Source organism: Panulirus ornatus, chromosome 21 (assembly GCF_036320965.1).
Source record: "Panulirus ornatus isolate Po-2019 chromosome 21, ASM3632096v1, whole genome shotgun sequence".
Classification (NCBI taxonomy): domain Eukaryota; kingdom Metazoa; phylum Arthropoda; class Malacostraca; order Decapoda; family Palinuridae; genus Panulirus; species Panulirus ornatus.
Window position 1 is genome coordinate 2,446,721 of NC_092244.1, and position 18,432 is coordinate 2,465,152.

The window sequence follows — 18,432 nt, forward strand, 5'->3', positions numbered from 1 at the left end:
AAAAAAAAAAAGAAAAATATATATATATATATATATATATATATATATATATATATATATATATATATATATATATATATATATTATATTATATTATATTATATTGTATTTTGCTTTGTCGCTGTCTCCCGCGTTTGCGAGGTAGCGCAAGGAAACAGATGAAAGAAATGGCCCAACCCACCCCCATACACATGTATATACATACACGTCCACACACGCAAATATACATACCCATACATCTCAATGTACACATATATATACACACACAGACACATACATATATACACATGCACACAATTCACAGTCTGCCTTTATTCATTCCCATCGCCACCTCGCCACACATGGAATAACATCCCCCTCCCCCCTCATGTGTGTGAGGTAGCGCTAGGAAAAGACAACAAAGGACCCATTCATTCACACTCAGTCTCTAGCTGTCATGCAATAATGCCCGAAACCACAGCTCCCTTTCCACATCCAGGCCCTACAGAACTTTCCATGGTTTACCCCAGACGCTTCACATGCCCTGATTCAATCCATTGACAGCACGTCGACCCTAGTATACCACATCGATCCAATTCAATCTATTCCTTGCCTGCCTTTTTACCCTCCTGCTGTTCAGGCCCCAATTTACTCAAAAAATTTTTCACTCCATTTTTTCCACCCTTTTCCCAAATTTTGGGCTCCCCTTCCCGTTCCCCCCACCTCCAACATATAAATCCTCTTGGGCAAACTTTCCTCACTCATTCTCTCCCTGTGACCAAACCTTTTTAAAAAACCCTCTTTTGCTCTCTCAACCACGCTCTTTTTATTTTTCCCACATCTCTTTACCCTTTTAAAATTTTTACTTTGATCAAAAACCCCCTCACACCCATATTGCCTCAAACATCTCATTTCCCGCACATCCACCCCCCTGCGCACAACTTTCCCTAGCCCATGCCTCGGGAAACCCTACAAAAATTGGTTTGGAACCCCTAAATTTCCCTTTCCCAAAATAGCCAATTTTGCTTTTGGGGATAAATTTTTTCGACTTCCACACATTCTTTAAGGCTTACGGATTTAGGCCCCCCCCCCCCTATGATTCCTTCCGTTTTCCCTGGTTCCATCCACTGCCAATCCACTCCCCAAAATCTAAAACCCCTTTACTTCCCCCCAGTTTTTCTCCAACCAAACTTTTCCTCCCAATTGACTTGACCCTAAACCCAAACTGTACCTAATAACCTTGCTCTTATTCACATTTACTTTTAGTTTTCTTTTTTCCACACACTTTCCAAAACTCAGTCCCCAGCTTCTGCGGTCTCTCACATGAATCAAAAAACCAGCCTTTATCATCAGCGAACAAAAGGGACTCACTTCCCCCCTTCTCCCCCCAACAGACTTCATACTTGCCCCTTTTTTCCAAAAAACTCTTGCATTCACCTCCCTAAAAACCCCCAAAACCAAAAAAAATTTAAAAATGACCATGGGGGGGAAATCACACCCCCTTCCGAAAAAAACCTTACATTCACTAAAACCCAATCACTTTCCTCTCTTCCTACACGTACACATGCCTTACACCCTCGTTTAAAAACTTTTCCTGCTTTTTAACAGTTTTACCTCCCAAACCATATATTTTTTAGTCCCTTCCCAAAAAGTTCTCTATAAAACTTTTTTCTTATGCCTTCCCCGGGATCCATAAATGCTACATACAAATCCATTTGCTTTTTTTGGGATTTCTAATACATTCTTAAAGAAAAACACCTGACCCCACACATCCTCTACCACTTCTAAAACCACACTGCTTTTTCCCCAATCTGGGCTCTGTACATCCCCTTCCCACCCTCTCAATCAATACCCTCCCATATAATTTACCATGTAAAAATTTAATTTTTAAAAATTTTTTTAATGATGAAAAGGGTGGGTACATTTAAAGGGAAAGGGGTTTAAAACAATGTCATAGATTGTGAGGCATGGGCGTTAGATAGGTTTTGCGCGGAGGAGGGTGGAGGGTTTTGGGGAAAATGAGAGTTTGAGGACAATGGGGGTTGTGAGGTGGTTTGATCGGGGAATTTATACCACATTTTTTCCAATTCACTCTATTCCTTGCATCCCTTTTTTCCCCCTTTCCTGCATGTTCAGGTTTCCAATCACTCAAAACTTTTTCACCCCATTTTTCCCACCTCCAATTTGGTCTCCCACTTCCCCTTTTTTCCCTGTTGTCTTTTAAATTTACATCCTCTTGGTAAATTCTTTCCTCACCCCCTTTTCTCTCCATATGCCAAAACCCGTTTAAAAACCCCTCTTCTGTTTCTCTCAACCACACTCTTTTTTTACCCACATCTCTCTTACCCTTTCATTACTTACTCAATAAAACCACCTCACCCCACATTTTTTTCCTTTAAAGGGCTTTCTTTTCCAAAGCACTTTCCAAACCTCCCCCGGGCCTCAATTTATCTATACCCCAAGGGGCCCTCGCAACCATATAAATTTTGGGGGAACAAATTTTTCCTTCAAACATACCCCAAATTTTTCTTTCCAAGATAACGTTCTCGACTTACACACATTTTTCAGCGCTCCCAGAACCCTGCCCCCTCCCCCACCCTATGATTCGTTTCCACTTCCATGGTTCCCCTCCCCTGCCAAATCCCCTTTCCCCGAAATTTTAAAACCTTCACTTCCCTTTAGTTTTTCTCCATTCAAACTTTTTCCCCCCTTAAATTGTCCCCCAATCTTACTGTACCTAATAAACCCTTTTCTCTTATTCACATTTACTCTCAGCTTTTTTCTTTTACAAAACTATTCCAAAAACCCGGGCACCAGTTTTTGCAGTTTTACCTGAAACAGTCAAACCAAACACTGTATCATCAGCGAACAATTGATTACTTCCTAAGCCCTTTCATCCACAACAGACTGCATACTTGCCCCCCCCCCCCCCTCCAAAACTCTTGATTTACCTCCCTAACAACCCCCAAAAAATAAAAAAATTAAACCAACCCTGGGCATCATGGGACCCCCGCCGCAAACTGAAAATTCAATGGGAAACCAATTTACTTTCTCTCTTCCTTTTTGTACCCTTTCCCTTTCATCCTTGTTTAAAAAATTTTCACTGCCTCTAACAACTTTCCCCTGCACCAATACTCTTAATTTCCTTCCACAAAAGAAACCTAATCAACTCTTTTATATGCTTCTGCAAATTCATAAATGTACATGCAAATCCAAATTTTTTTTTCTATGGGGAAAAAATTGGGCCCCACCACCCTTTCAATTTCAAGCTTAAAAATAGTTTTTATTATTTCTTATGGTAGAGTGAATTTCTTAAATAAACCCAAATTTTACTTTCAGCGTGTCAACCTTGCATTAAGGAAAAGGGATAACATAAATGTTAAAAAAAACCTAAGAATAAATAAGTTTCTTATGATGAGCAGTTCTTGTTAAGGCCCCCAAAAGGGGGTTTGTCGGAGTTGTAAACAACTATATACATTTCCCCCAGCTGCTGTAAAAATTCAGGGAAAAAATCCCGCTCATTAAATTTTTCTGCAAAAAAATAGCTTCTTTGCGAAACTGCTCTAAAAAAGCTTTCTTTCCGTAACTTATAAAATGCTTAAAGGGTTCGTTCAAAAAGCTGAAAATCAATAAAAGACAAAATTTGTAAATATGAAAAGGGAAAGGCAACAGTCAAACTTTTCAATGTACTACTTTACAGTGGTGTGTGTAGGGTAAAGTCTTCCCTCCCCCTATCCTAATAACATTTTTCTTTCAGCCCTGTTCAAAGTTTTTAAACCTTAGTAAAAAAAGGAAATAGATGCCCTCAGAATTAAATAAAAAACCCCTTGTTAGACCCCTTCCCTCGGAAATTCCCTTTTAAAAAAAACATAATAAAACCAAGAAAAGGTTTTTCCCTTTGCTCATGCTCCTTTCCCCTAAGTCATCTTCACTTTTCGCATGAAAAAATGAGAGTGGTATCTCTCCTGCCCCAAAAGGGTAATCTTCAAACTTTTTCTCTTTTATTCAAAATTTCCCTATATTCCCTGCCCCCCACAATCATTAATCAAAGATCAAAATGCAAAAACAGACATTGATCTGCTCTTACCTAAAAATTCTCAAAAATTATACGGGGTTTAAAAAGGGTAATGGGACCCCAAATTTGGGAGGAAAAACTACGAATACTCAATATCCGGGCCCAAAAAGGGGAACAATCATTTATGAAATCAGATTGGAATCTTTTCTCAGAATATTTACTTTGAAAAAAAGGGGTTGACTTTTTTAATAAAAACAAAGCAGATGAAGCCATTTTTTTCGTTTTTGGAGTGGGTTTGATGTATTTTGTAGTTCCTTTTTTCTTTACTATCATGCATACCTGTGGAGATTAGGTCTCACCTCCATATTCAATTTTGGGTTTTTCCCCTCAGATTTGTGTTGCTTTTTCCATCTTTTTCTGTGTGGATTTTCCCTTTGGCCCTTTTTGACCCACTCATTAAAGATACTCTTTTTTTATTTTTTCCACTTCAAATTATCTTTTCTTGTTTTTTCCATTTAAACAGGTTTGGCCTTTATCCTTGTTTACAACATTTTTAAAAAAAACCACTAAATCAACCTTATCTTTAATGCTTTTATCATTTAAACCCTTTGTGGAGAAAGGTATTTTCCCTAATTTAAATCACTAAACTGTTTTTCCCACTTACTATCATTTTATCTGCATTTGTTTGCATTATATTTGATGTGATATTCCCCAAATTTTTAATATTCCGGGACTCTCGGAGGTATGAGGGGGGTGTTTGTTCTCTAATCGTTTTTGAAATCTGTTTTTTTTGCCTTCTAACTGAATTTACTTTTCCCCTCAGTCTATCAACTTTAATGACTACCAAATTGAGCTCCTTTTTTATTTACTTTTTTGCCTGGTAAAGTTTTCTCATGGCGATAAACCCAAACCCAAAGGTAATAATTCCCTGTTTTTTCCGCTAGTCCTCATACCCAAAAAAATTTTCTTTTTTGTTTGTTTTTTTTAAAAATTGCATTTGGCATGTCTACAGCCAATAGCATTCTTTTAAAAAATTTTTTTTAATCCTTCAATAACTTTTCCTCTGGCGGAAATCTGGGCTTCTTTGCCCAAAAATCATCAATTTATGTTTTTTAAACTTTTTATGCTTCATCTTGTTTTTAACTTTTGATGCAGCCCCCTAGTCAACAAAATCCAAACAGTGTGACTGGGTCATCCTCAAGATACCTATATTTTATTATTTAAAACCTAATCGCTGTTTTTTCCCAAATTTAGAGGTTTGGGACCCCGGGGAAAAACATGAAAATGGCCCAATTTCCCCTCATATACACATTTATATAATAAATGCCCATATGATATATAATACATATACATTTTCCTAGGGGTCCACGGGGAAAATGAAACTTTATAAGTTCCCAAATGCACTTTTGTGTAATAATCACATCATCAGGGGAATTTCAAGAAAGAAAAATAAGTCGGGTTTTTATACCAAAGAAGAGACGCAGCTTGGATGCCACTTTGGTTTAAAAAAGTGATTTAATCAATTGTTTAGCCCCAAAGGCATCCTAGCTACGTCTCTTCATTTTATCAACTGACTTATAATTCCCTTTTTGCCCTCTCCCGATGATGTCTTATTCGGGGGAAAAGGGACTTGGGGCTTAAACAAGTTTACTTTCCCGTGGACTCATAGGGAAAATACTTGATAAGCGCAAAATTGTGAAACCTGGGCCAACATTTAAAACATTTACATAAAAATTTACAAAATATTAAATTTAAATTTCACAATTTTATAAATATTTAAACATGGGCATAAACATATTGCTTGCCTTCAAACCCTTCCTGGCCCCTACCCCATCCCACAGGAAGCAGCATCGATACTCCCGGGTTCAGCAAGGTAGGCCCGGAAAAAAAAAAAAATAAATAAAAAATAAAAAAATAGAAAAATTTAAAAACCACATTCATTTAAAAATCAGTCTCTAGCTGTCATGTGTAAAGCACTTTAAACCACAAACTCCCTATCACATTTCCCGGGCCCCCCAGACCTTTCCTTTGGTTTTTCCCCCGGGCATTTTACTTTCCCGTTATCCCCTTAAAAGCACGTCGACCCAGTAACCACATCATTCCCCAAATTTAACCAATTTTTGCCCCGCCTTTCACCCTCCTGATGTTCAGGCCCCAAACCTCAAAAAATTTTTTTACTCCATCCCTTTTTCCTCCCAAATTTTGGTTTTCCTTCTTTCCGTTCCCTCCCCCCTTTTAAAAATATATCCTCCCCTTGGGCAATCTTTCCTCACTCATTCTCTCCATGGACCAAAACCCTTTCAAAACACCCTTTTTTCTGCTTTTCTTTAACCCCCCTTTTTATTTCCAAAATCTCTCTTACCCTTTATTTTCTTAAACAAAACCACCTCACACCACATATTGTCCTCAAACATCTCATTTCCAGCACATCCACCCTCCTGCGCACAACTCTATCCATAGCCCATGCCTCGCAACCATACAACATTGTTGGAACCACTATTCCTTCCAACATAGCCAATTTTGCTTTTGGAGATAATGTTCTCGACTTCCACACATTCTTCAAGGCTTACAGGATTTACGCCCCCTCCCCTACCCTATGATTCACTTCCGCTTCCATGGTTCCATCCACTGCCAGATCCACTCCCAGATATCTAAAACACTTTACTTCCTCCAGTTTTTCTCCATCCAAACTTACCTCCCAATTGACTTGACCCTCAACCCTACTGTACCTAATAACCTTGCTCTTATTCACATTTACTCTTAAGTTTCTTCTTGCACACACTTTACCAAACTCAGTCACCAGCTTCTGCAGTCTCTCACATGAATCAGCCACCAGCACTGTATCATCAGCGAACAACAACTGACTCACTTCCCAACCTCTCTCATCCCCAACAGACTTCATACTTGCCCCTCTTTCCAAAACTCTTGCATTCACCTCCCTAACAACCCCATCCATAAACAAATTAAATGACCATGGAGACATCACACACCCTTGCCGCAAACCTACATTCACTGAGAACCAATCACTTTCCTCTCTTCCTACACGTACACATGCCTTACATCCTCGATAAAAACTTTTCACTGCTTCTAACAGCTTACCTCCCACACCATATATTCTTAGTACCTTCCACAAAGCATCTCTATCAACTCTTATCATATGCCTTCTCCAGATCCATAAATGCTACATACAAATCCATTTGCTTTTCTAAGTATTTCTCATACATTCTTCAAAGCAAACACCTGATCCACACATCCTCTACCACTTCTGAAACCACACTGCTCTTCCCCAATCTGATGCTCTGTACATGCCTTCACCCTCTCAATCAATACCCTCCCATATAATTTACCATGTAATAATAATAATAATAATAATAATGATGATAAGGCGTGGGTACATTTGAAGGAATAGTGGTACCAACAATGTCATATGATTGTGAGGCATGGGCGATAGATAGGATTGCGCGGAGGAGGGTGGATGTGTTGGAAATGAGATGTTTGAGGACAATATGCGGTGTGAGGTGGTTTGATCGAGTAAGTATACCACATTGTTCCAATTCACTCTATTCCTTGCATGCCTTTCACCCTCCTGCATGTTCAGGCTCCAATCACTCAAAATCTTTTTCACTCCATCTTTCCACCTCCAATATGGTCTCCCACTTCTCCTTGTTCCCTGTGCCTCTATCACATACATCCTCTTGGTCAATCTTTCCTCACTCATTCTCTCCATATGACCAAACCGTTTCAAAACACCCTCTTCTGCTCTCTCAACCACACTCTTTTTATTACCACACATCTCTCTTACCCTTTCATTACTTACTCAATCAAACCACCTCACACCACATATTTTCCTGAAGCATCTCATTTCCAGCACATCCAACCTCCTCCGCACAACTCTATCTATAGCCCACGCCTCGCAACCATATAACATTGGTGGAACAAATATTCCTTCAAACATATCCAATTTTGCTTTCCAAGATAACGTTCTCGACTTACACACATTTTTCAGCGCTCCCAGAACCCTCGCCCCCTCCCCCACCCTATGATTCGTTTCCACTTCCATGGTTCCATCCGCTGCCAAATCCCCTCCCAGATATCTAAAACACTTCACTTCCTTCAGTTTTTCTCCATTCAAACTTACCTCCCAATTAACTTGTCCCTCAATCTTACTGTACCTAATAACTTTGCTCTTATTCACATTTACTCTCAGCTTTCTTCTTTCACACACTATTCCAAACTCAGTCACCAGATTCTGCAGTTTCTCACCTGAATCAGTCACCAGCACTGTATCATCAGCGAACAATTGACTTACTTCCTAAGCCCTTTCATCCACAACAGACTGCATACTTGCCCCCCCCCCCCCCTCCAAAACTCTTGCATTCACCTCCCTAACAACCCCAAACATAAACAAATTAAACAACCATGGAGACATCATGCACCCCAGCCGCAAACTGACATTCAATGGGAACCAATCACTCTTCTCTCTTCCTTCTTGTACACATGCCTTACATCCTTGATAAAAACTTTTCACTGCCTCTAACAACTTGCCTCCTGCACCATATACTCTTAATACCTTCCACAGAGCATCTCTATCAACTCTTTCATATGCCTTCTGCAAATTCATAAATGCTACATGCAAATCCATTTGTTTTTCTATGGGGAAAAATGGCCACACCACCTTACAATTCTCAAGCTTAAACTAGTTTGTATTATACATATGGCTAGAGATGAATTTCTTAAATAACCAACTTTCTACTTACAGCAGTGTCAACCTCTGCATTAAGGAAAAGCATAACATAAATGTTAAAACACCTAAGAATAAATAAGTACTATGATGCAGCAGATGCTTGATTAAGACCCCAAGAGAGGTAGTCAGGAGTTGTAGCAACTATATATTCATCCACCAGCTGCTGTACAACTTCACGGGAACAATCCAGCTCATCTAAATTCTCTGCAAACATAGCTTCTTTGCGAAACTGCTCTAAAAAAGCTTCTCTCTTCCGTAACTTATCATACTGCTTCAAGGTTCGTTCAAAAAGCTGAAAATCAATAAAAGACAAAATTTGTCAATATGAAATGGAGAAGGCAACAGTCAAACATTTCAATGTACTACTTTACAGTGGTGTGTGTAGGGTAAAGTCTTGCCTCTCCCTATCCTAATAACATCTTTTCTTTCAGACCTGTTCAAAGTTTTTCACCTTAGTAATATAAGAAATAGATGACTCAGAATTAAATGAAAAATCCTTGTTAGACTCCTTCCTCGGAAACTTCCTTTAAAAAACATAATACACCAAGCAAGGATTTCCTAGCTCATGCTCCTTTCCCCTCAGTCATCTTCTACTATACGCATGAGAAATGAGAGTAGTATCTCTCCTGTCCAAAAGATAATCTTCAAACATTTTCTCTTATTATTCATAATTCCTATATTCCACTAGTTACCACAATACATTAATCAAAGATCAAAATGTCAAAAACAGACATTGATCTGCTCTTACCTGAAATTCTCAAGAATATACAGGGTAAAAGGGTAATGGGATCCCAATTTGGGAGGTAACTACGAATACTCAATATCCTGGCCAAAAGGGAACAATCATCTTATGAAATCAGATTGGAATCTGTTCTCAGAATATTTACTTTGAAAGAAGTAGACTATTAATATAACAAAGCAGCTGAAGACATTTTCTACAGCTGTGAGTAGATGATGTACTTGTAGTCTCCTTCTTTCTTTACTATCATGCATACCTGTGGAGATTAGGTCTCACCTCCATATTCAACTTTGGTTTTCCCTCAGATTTGTGTTGCTTTTTCCATCTTTTTCTGTGTGGATCTTCCTTGTCCTTATGATCACTCATTCAAGTATACTCTTTTTTTATTCTTTCCACTTCTAATATCTGTACTTGTTTGTACCACTAAAACAGGATTGGACCTTATCCTCTGTTTACAACATTTTTCAAAACACCACTCACTCAACCTTATCTTTAATGCTATTATCATTTAAACACTTTGTGGAGCAAGTATTTTCCCTAATTTGATCACTGAACTGTCTTCCCACTTACTATCATTTTATCTGCATTTGTATGCATTATATTTGATGTGATATTCCCCACAATTAATAATATTCCTGGACTCTCGGAGGTACTGACGGGGCTGTTCTGTTCTCTAATCGCTTTTGAAATCTGTATTTTTAGCCTTCTAACTGAATTTACTCTTCCCTCAGTCTATCAACTTTAATGACTACCAAATTGAGCTCCTTTTTTATTTACTTCTTTGCCTGGTCAAGTATCTCATGGCGATAAATCCTAACCAAAGGTAATAATTACCTGTTATCCGCTAGTCCTCACTATCCAGCAATTCTTGTTGTTTGCTTTATCTTAGAAATTGCATTTGGCATGTCTACAGCCAATAGCATTCTATTAAAAATTTTTTTAATCCTTCAATAACTTTTCCTCTGGCAGAAATCTGGTCTTCTTTGCCCAAAAATCATCAATTTATGTATATAAACTTCATGCTTCACTCTTGTTCTAACTTTTGATGCAGCCCACTAGTCAACAAAATCCAGCAGTGCTGACTGATCATCCTCAAGATACCTATATTTTATTATAATACCTAATCGCTGTTTCCCAAGTCAGAGGTAGCACCAGGAAACACATGAAGAATGGCCCATCCACTCATATACACATATATATACATAAATGCCCATATACGCATATATACATACATATACATATTCCTAGAGTCCACGGGGAAAATGAAACATGATAAGTTCCCAAGTGCACTTTTGTGTAATAATCACATCATCAGGGGAGATGCAAGAAAGAAATATAAGTCAGTTGATATACAACGAAGAGACGCAGCTTGGATGCCACTTGGTAAACAAGTGATTGAATCACTTGTTTAGCAAATGGCATCCTAGCTACGTCTCTTCATTGTATATCAACTGACTTATAATTCTTTCTTGCATCTCCTGATGATGTCATTATTACGGGAAAGTGCACTTGGGAGCTTATCAAGTTTTACTTTCCCCGTGGACTCATAGGAATATACTTGATAACGCGCAAAATTGTGATCCTGTCCAACATATACATATACATAACATATACACATATACATACACATACACAGATATATACATATATACACATGTACATATTCATACTTGCTTGCCTTCATCCATTCCTGGCACTACCCCATCCCACAGGAAGCAGCATCGATACTCCCTGCTTCAGCAAGGTAGTGCCAGGAAAAAAAATAAAATAAATAAAAAATAAAAAAATAGAAAAATAAAAGCCACATTCATTCACACTCAGTCTCTAGCTGTCATGTGTAATGCACTGAAACCACAGCTCCCTATCACATCCAGGTCCCGCAGACCTTTCCATGGTTTACCCCAGACATTTCACATTCCCTGCTTCAGTCCATTAACAGCACGTCGACCCCAGTATACCACATCATTCCAATTCACCCAACTCCTTGCACGCCTCTCACCCTCCTGTATGTTCAGGCCATGATCGCTCAAAATCTTTCTCACTCCATCCTTCCACCTCCAATTTGGTCTCCCACTTCTCCTTGTTCCCTCCACCTCTAACATATATATCCTCTTCGTCAATCTTTCCTCACTCATTCTCTCCATGCGACCAAAACATTTCAACACACCCTCTTCAGCTCTCTCAACCACACACTTTTTATTTCCACATATCTCTCTTACCCTTTCATTACTTAATCAAACCACCTCACACCACATATTGTCCTCAAACATTTCATTTCCAACACATCCACCTTCCTCCATACAACTATATCTATAGCCCTACGACTCACAACCATATAATATTGTTGGAAATACTATTCCTTCAAACACCCATTTTTGCTCTTCAAGATACGTTCTCTCCTTCCACACATTCTTCATCGCTCCCAGAAACTTTGCCCCCTTCCCCACCCAGTGACTCACTTTCATTTCCATGGTTCCATTCACAAAGTCCACTCTCAGATATCTAAAACACTTCACTTCCTCCAATTTTTCTCCAATCAAACTTACATCCCAATTAACTTGTCCCTCAACCCAACAGAACCAAGTAACCTTCCTCTTATTCGTATTTACTCTCAACTTTCTCCTTTCACACACTTTTCCAAACTCAGCCACCAACTTATGCAGTTTCTCACTCGAATCAGCCACCACAGCTGTATCACTGGTGAACAACAATTAACTCACTTCCCAAGTCCTCTCATCACCAAAAGACTGCATACTTGCCCCTCTCTCTAAAACTCTTGCATTTGCCTCCCTAACCACTCCATCCATAAACAAATTAAACAACCATGGGGACATACAACTCCATCTATTTTTCTCAGTATTTCTCACACACATTCTTCAAAGCAAACACCTGATTCACACATCCTCTACCACTTCTGAAACCACACTACTCTTCCCCAATCTGATGCTCTGTACATGCCTTCACCCTCTCAATCAATACCTTCCCATATAATTTCCCTGGAATACTCAACAAACTTATGCCTCTCTAATTTGAGCACTCACCTTTGTCCCCTTTGCCTTTGTACACTGGCACTATGAATGCATTCCACCAATCCTCAGGCACTTCACCATGATCCATACATAGAGTGAATATCCTTACCAACCAATCAACAACACATTCACCCTTTTTTAATAAATTTCACTGCAATACCATCCAAACCCGCTGCCTTGCCATATTTCATCTTCTGCAAGGCTTTCACTACTGCTTCTCTCTTAATCAAACCATTCTCCCTGGCCCTCTCACCTCGCACACCACCTCAACCAAAACACCTTATATTTGCCACTTTATCATCAAAGACATTAAACAAACCTTCAAAATACTCACTCCATCTCCTTCTCACTCCATCACTATCTGTTATTACTTCCCCATTTGCCCCCTTCACTGATGTTCCCATTTGTTCTCTTGTCTCACGCATGTTATTTACCTCCTTCCAAACAATATTTTTATTCTCCCTAAAGTTTAAAGATACTCTCTCACCCCAGCTCTCATTTGCCCTCTTCTCAACCCTTGCACCTTTCTCTTGACTTCCTGTTCCTTTCTTTTATACATCTCCCAGTCACATGCACTCCTTCCTTGCAAGTATCATCCAAACGCCTCTCTTTTCTCTTTCACTAATAACTTTACTTCATCCCACCACTCACTACCCTTTTTAACCTGCTCAACTCCCACCTCCCACCTTTCTCATGCCACATGCATCTTTCGCACATGCCACCACTGCTTCCCTAAATGCTTCCCACTCCTCATTGACTCCCCTCACGTCATTTGCTCTCATCTTCTGCCATTCTACATTCAATCTCTCCTGGTATTTCCTCACACAAGTCTCCTTTCCACGCTCATTTACTCTCACCAATCTTCTCCCCAACATTTTCTCCTCTTTTTTGAAAAGCTCGGCAAATCTTCACCATCGCCTCCACAAGATAGTGATCAGATATCCCTCCAGCTGCCCCTCTCAGCACATGAACATCCAAAAGTCTCACTTTTACATGCCTATCAATTAACATATAATACAATAATGCCCTTTGACCATCTCCCCCTACTCACATATTATGATCATAGTATTGACTGGAGTAATGCCACCTCAGTTATTAACTAACTCCAGTACCACGAGAAATATCACTGAATCTTCTATCATTAAATACACAAAGAATTATAACTTTAATATTTGTGAAGGTCTATACAAACTGGATAACTTTATTGTTGATAAAATTTGTAAACAATTCACCTTCTTGTCCATATTATAAGTTTATGATACGCTTGAAGAATGTTTAGAAGTCGAGAACATTATCTCGGAAAGCAAAAATGGGTATGTTTGAAGGAATAGTGGTTCCAACAATGTTGTATGGTTGCGAGGCGTGGGCTATGGATAGAGTTGTGTGCAGGAGGGTGGATGTGCTGGAAATGAGATGTTTGAGGACAATATGTGGTGTGAGGTGGTTTGATCGAGTAAGTAATGTAAGGGTAAGAGAGATGTGTGGAAATAAAAAGTGTGGTTGAGAGAGCAGAAGAGGGTGTTTTGAAATGGTTTGGTCACATGGAAAGAGTGAGTGAGGAAAGATTGACCAAGAGGATATATGTGTCAGAGGTGGAGGGAACAAGGAGGAGTGGGAAACCTAATTGGAGGTGGAAAGATGAAGTGAAAAAGATTTTGAGTGATCGGGGCCTGAACATGCAGGAGGGTGAAAGGCGTGCAAGGAATAGAGTGAATTGGAACAATGTGGTATACCGGGGTCGACATGCTGTCAATGGATTGAACCAGGGCATGTGAAGCGTCTGGGGTAAACCAGGGAAAGTTCTGTGGGGCCTGGATGTGGAATGGGAGCTGTGGTTTCGGTGCATTATTACATGACAGCTAGAGACTAAGTGTGAACGAATGGGGTCTTTGTTGTCTTTTCCTAGCGCTACCTTGCACACATGAGGGGGGAGGGGGTTGTTGTTCCATGTGTGGCGAGGTGGCGATGGGAATAAATAAAGGCAGACTATGAATTATGTACATGTGTATATATATGTATATGTCTGTGTGTGTATATATATGTATACACTGAGATGTATAGGTATGTATATTTGCGTGTGTGGACATGTATGTATATACATGTGTATGTGGGTGGGTTGAGCCATTAAGTCTGTTTCCTTACGCTACCTCGCTAACGTGGGAGAGAGTGAAAAAGCAAAATAAATAAATAAATAACAAATGATATGCTCGTTGTCTGTCTAAGACAATCATGTGTTTACCATATGGTGTCTTAGCTACATCTCTTCGTTTTATATCAAAAGACTGTTATATTTCTCTCTTGTGTCTCCCATGATGATAAGATTATTACATGACAGTGCACTTGGGAACTTATTGTGTTTCATTTTCCCCCTGGACTCATAGGAATACATATACTTATTGATTTTTTTTTTTTTTTTTTTTTTTTTTTTTTTTTTTTTTTTTTTATACTTTGTCGCTGTCTCCCGCGTCTGCGAGGTAGCGCAAGGAAACAGACGAAAGAAATGGCCCAACCCCCCCCCCCATACACATGTACATACACATGTCCACACACGTGTATACATACCTACACAGCTTTCCATGGTCCACCCCAGACGCCTCACATGCCTTGATTCACTCCACTGACAGCACGTCAACCCCTGTATACCACATCGCTCCAATTCACTCTATTCCTTGCCCTCCTTACACCCTCCTGCATGTTCAGGCCCCGATCACACAAAATCTTTTTCACTCCATCTTTCCACCTCCAATTTGGTCTCCCTCTTCTCCTCGTTCCCAACACCTCCGACACATATATCCTCTTGGTCAATCTTTCCTCACTCATTCTCTCCATGTGCCCAAACCATTTCAAAACACCCTCTTCTGCTCTCTCAACCACGCTCTTTTTATTTCCACACATCTCTCTTACCCTTACGTTACTTACTCGATCAAACCACCTCACACCACACATTGTCCTCAAACATCTCATTTCCAGCACATCCATCCTCCTGCGCACAACTCTATCCATAGCCCACGCCTCGCAACCATACAACATTGTTGGAACCACTATTCCTTCAAACATACCCATTTTTGCTTTCCGAGATAATGTTCTCGACTTCCACACATTTTTCAAGGCTCCCAAAATTTTCGCCCCCTCCCCCACCCTATGATCCACTTCCGCTTCCATGGTTCCATCCGCTGACAGATCCACTCCCAGATATCTAAAACACTTCACTTCCTCCAGTTTTTCTCCATTCAAACTTACCTCCCAATTGACTTGACCCTCAACCCTACTGTACCTAATAACCTTGCTCTTATTCACATTTACTCTTAACTTTCTTCTTCCACACACTTTACCAAACTCAGTCACCAGCTTCTGCAGTTTCTCACATGAATCAGCCACCAGCGCTGTATCATCAGCGAACAACAACTGACTCACTTCCCAGGCTCTCTCATCCCCAACAGACTTCATACTTGCCCCTCTTTCCAGGACTCTTGCATTCACCTCCCTAACAACCCCATCCATAAACAAATTAAACAACCATGGAGACATCACACACCCCTGCCGCAAACCTACATTCACTGAGAACCAATCACTTTCCTCTCTTCCTACACGTACACATGCCTTACATCCTCGATAAAAACTTTTCACTGCTTCTAACAACTTGCCTCCCACACCATATATTCTTAATACCTTCCACAGAGCATCTCTATCAACTCTATCATATGCCTTCTCCAGATCCATAAATGCTACATACAAATCCATTTGCTTTTCTAAGTATTTCTCACATACATTCTTCAAAGCAAACACCTGATCCACACATCCTCTACCACTTCTGAAACCGCACTGCTCTTCCCCAATCTGATGCTCTGTACCTGCCTTCACCCTCTCAATCAATACCCTCCCATATAATTTACCAGGAATACTCAACAAACTTATACCTCTGTAATTTGAGCACTCACTCTTATCCCCTTTGCCTTTGTACAATGGCACTATGCACGCATTCCGCCAATCCTCAGGCACCTCACCATGAGTCATACATACATTAAATAACCTTACCAACCAGTCAACAATACAGTCACCCCCTTTTTTAATAAATTCCACTGCAATACCATCCAAACCTGCTGCCTTGCCGGCTTTCATCTTCCGCAAAGCTTTTACTACCTCTTCTCTGTTTACCAAATCATTTTCCCTAACCCTCTCACTTTGCACACCACCTCGACCAAAACACCCTATATCTGCCACTCTGTCATCAGACACATTCAACAAACCTTCAAAATACTCATTCCATCTCCTTCTCACATCACCACTACTTGTTATCACCTCCCCATTTACGCCCTTCACTGAAGTTCCCATTTGCTCCCTTGTCTTACGCACCCTATTTACCTCCTTCCAGAACATCTTTTTATTCTCCCTAAAATTTACTGATAGTCTCTCACCCCAACTCTCATTTGCCCTTTTTTTCACCTCTTGCACCTTTCTCTTGACCTCCTGTCTCTTTCTTTTATACTTCTCCCACTCAATTGCATTTTTTCCCTGCAAAAATCGTCCAAATGCCTCTCTCTTCTCTTTCACTAATACTCTTACTTCTTCATCCCACCACTCACTACCCTTTCTAAACAGCCCACCTCCCACTCTTCTCATACTTATTGATATTTCTCTTTTTAAACCAGCTATTCCCAATCACCAGGTCTTTTTGCAGTACACAAATCCAGAATCTCTTCATTTCCATTTACAACACTGAATACCCCATGTACACCAATTATACCTTCAACTGGCACATTACTCACCTTTGCATTTAAATTACTCATCACTAAAATCCAGTCTCGTGCAACAAAGCTGCTGACACATTAAATCAGCTGCTCCCAAAACACTTGCCTCTCATGATCTTTTTCTCATCACCAGGTGCATAAGCACCAATAATCACCCATCTCTCTCCCTCCACTTTCAGTTTTACCAACATCAATATAGAATTTACTTTCTTATGCTCCATCACATACTCCAACAACTCCTGCTTCAGGGGTAATGCTACTCCTTCCTTGGCTTGTCCTCTCACTAACCCGACTTTACTCCCAAGACTTTTCCAAACCACTCTTCCTCTTTACCCTTGAGCTTTGTTTCACTCAGAGCCAGAAGACTCAGGTTTCTTTCCTCAAACATAATTCCTATCTCTCTTTTCTTCTCATCTTGGTTACATCCACACTCATTCAGAAACCCCAATCTAAGCCTTTGAAGAGGAAGAGCACTCCCTCTTCGATTTCTTCTGTTTCTCCTTTTAGAAACTGAAATACAAGGAGGAGAAGGTTTCCAGCCCCCTGCTCCCACCACCTTTAGTCACCTTCTACGACACACAGGAAATATGTGGGAAGCATTCTTTTCCCCTATCCCCAGGGATTTTATTAAAAATCTTCATTTCTGCCAACTTACCCTCTGGACCTATTAAACCTTCCATCTAACAAACCACATACTTCTTTGACTATTCTGTCTGTAAAAGTGCACTCTACCCTCTATAGCTTCATTTAACAATTTCCTGTGTATTTTTCAATGGTACAAGACTTGTCTTTCTCTGCATTACTCAACACTCATCCTTTCTGATCATCATATCCATAATTTGCTCCTGTTACCTGCTCTCTATCATTAAGTCTTTGGTTGCCAGACCAGTGCTAAGGACAATTCCTCTTTTTGTTCTATCTCAACATCCAGAGAAGACCCTTCTAACCATTTTCCATGATGCTATTCATTTAATGTGCCTTCTTTCCTTTCGTTACATTTACTCTGAATCTCTTCAACTAATCTGGTATCATCACACTTTTTCATTTTATTTCTAGGTTCCCCTATTTCTTCTTCCACATGATTACAATTTTTATGATTCCTTACTTTCTTATTTCTTACTTTGATTCCTTCCTTTCTTATTTCTTCTTCAGACCCTTTTCTACAAATTCCAATAATT

The 18,432-nt window shown here is 39.7% G+C and overlaps 1 protein-coding gene across 2 annotated transcripts in view; it reads right to left on the bottom strand.

The window, feature by feature from the left end:
* Positions 1–8,202: 8,202 nt before the first annotated feature.
* Positions 8,203–18,432, bottom strand: part of LOC139756260 (tubulin gamma-1 chain) — a 42,302-nt gene continuing 32,072 nt past the window's right edge. For both annotated transcript variants that reach the window (XM_071675460.1, XM_071675461.1), the window contains exon 8: positions 8,203–9,030. In XM_071675460.1, coding sequence (XP_071531561.1) covers positions 8,821–9,030 — 210 coding nt within the window. In that variant the 3' untranslated portion in view covers positions 8,203–8,820. The remainder of the gene's footprint in view (positions 9,031–18,432) is intronic.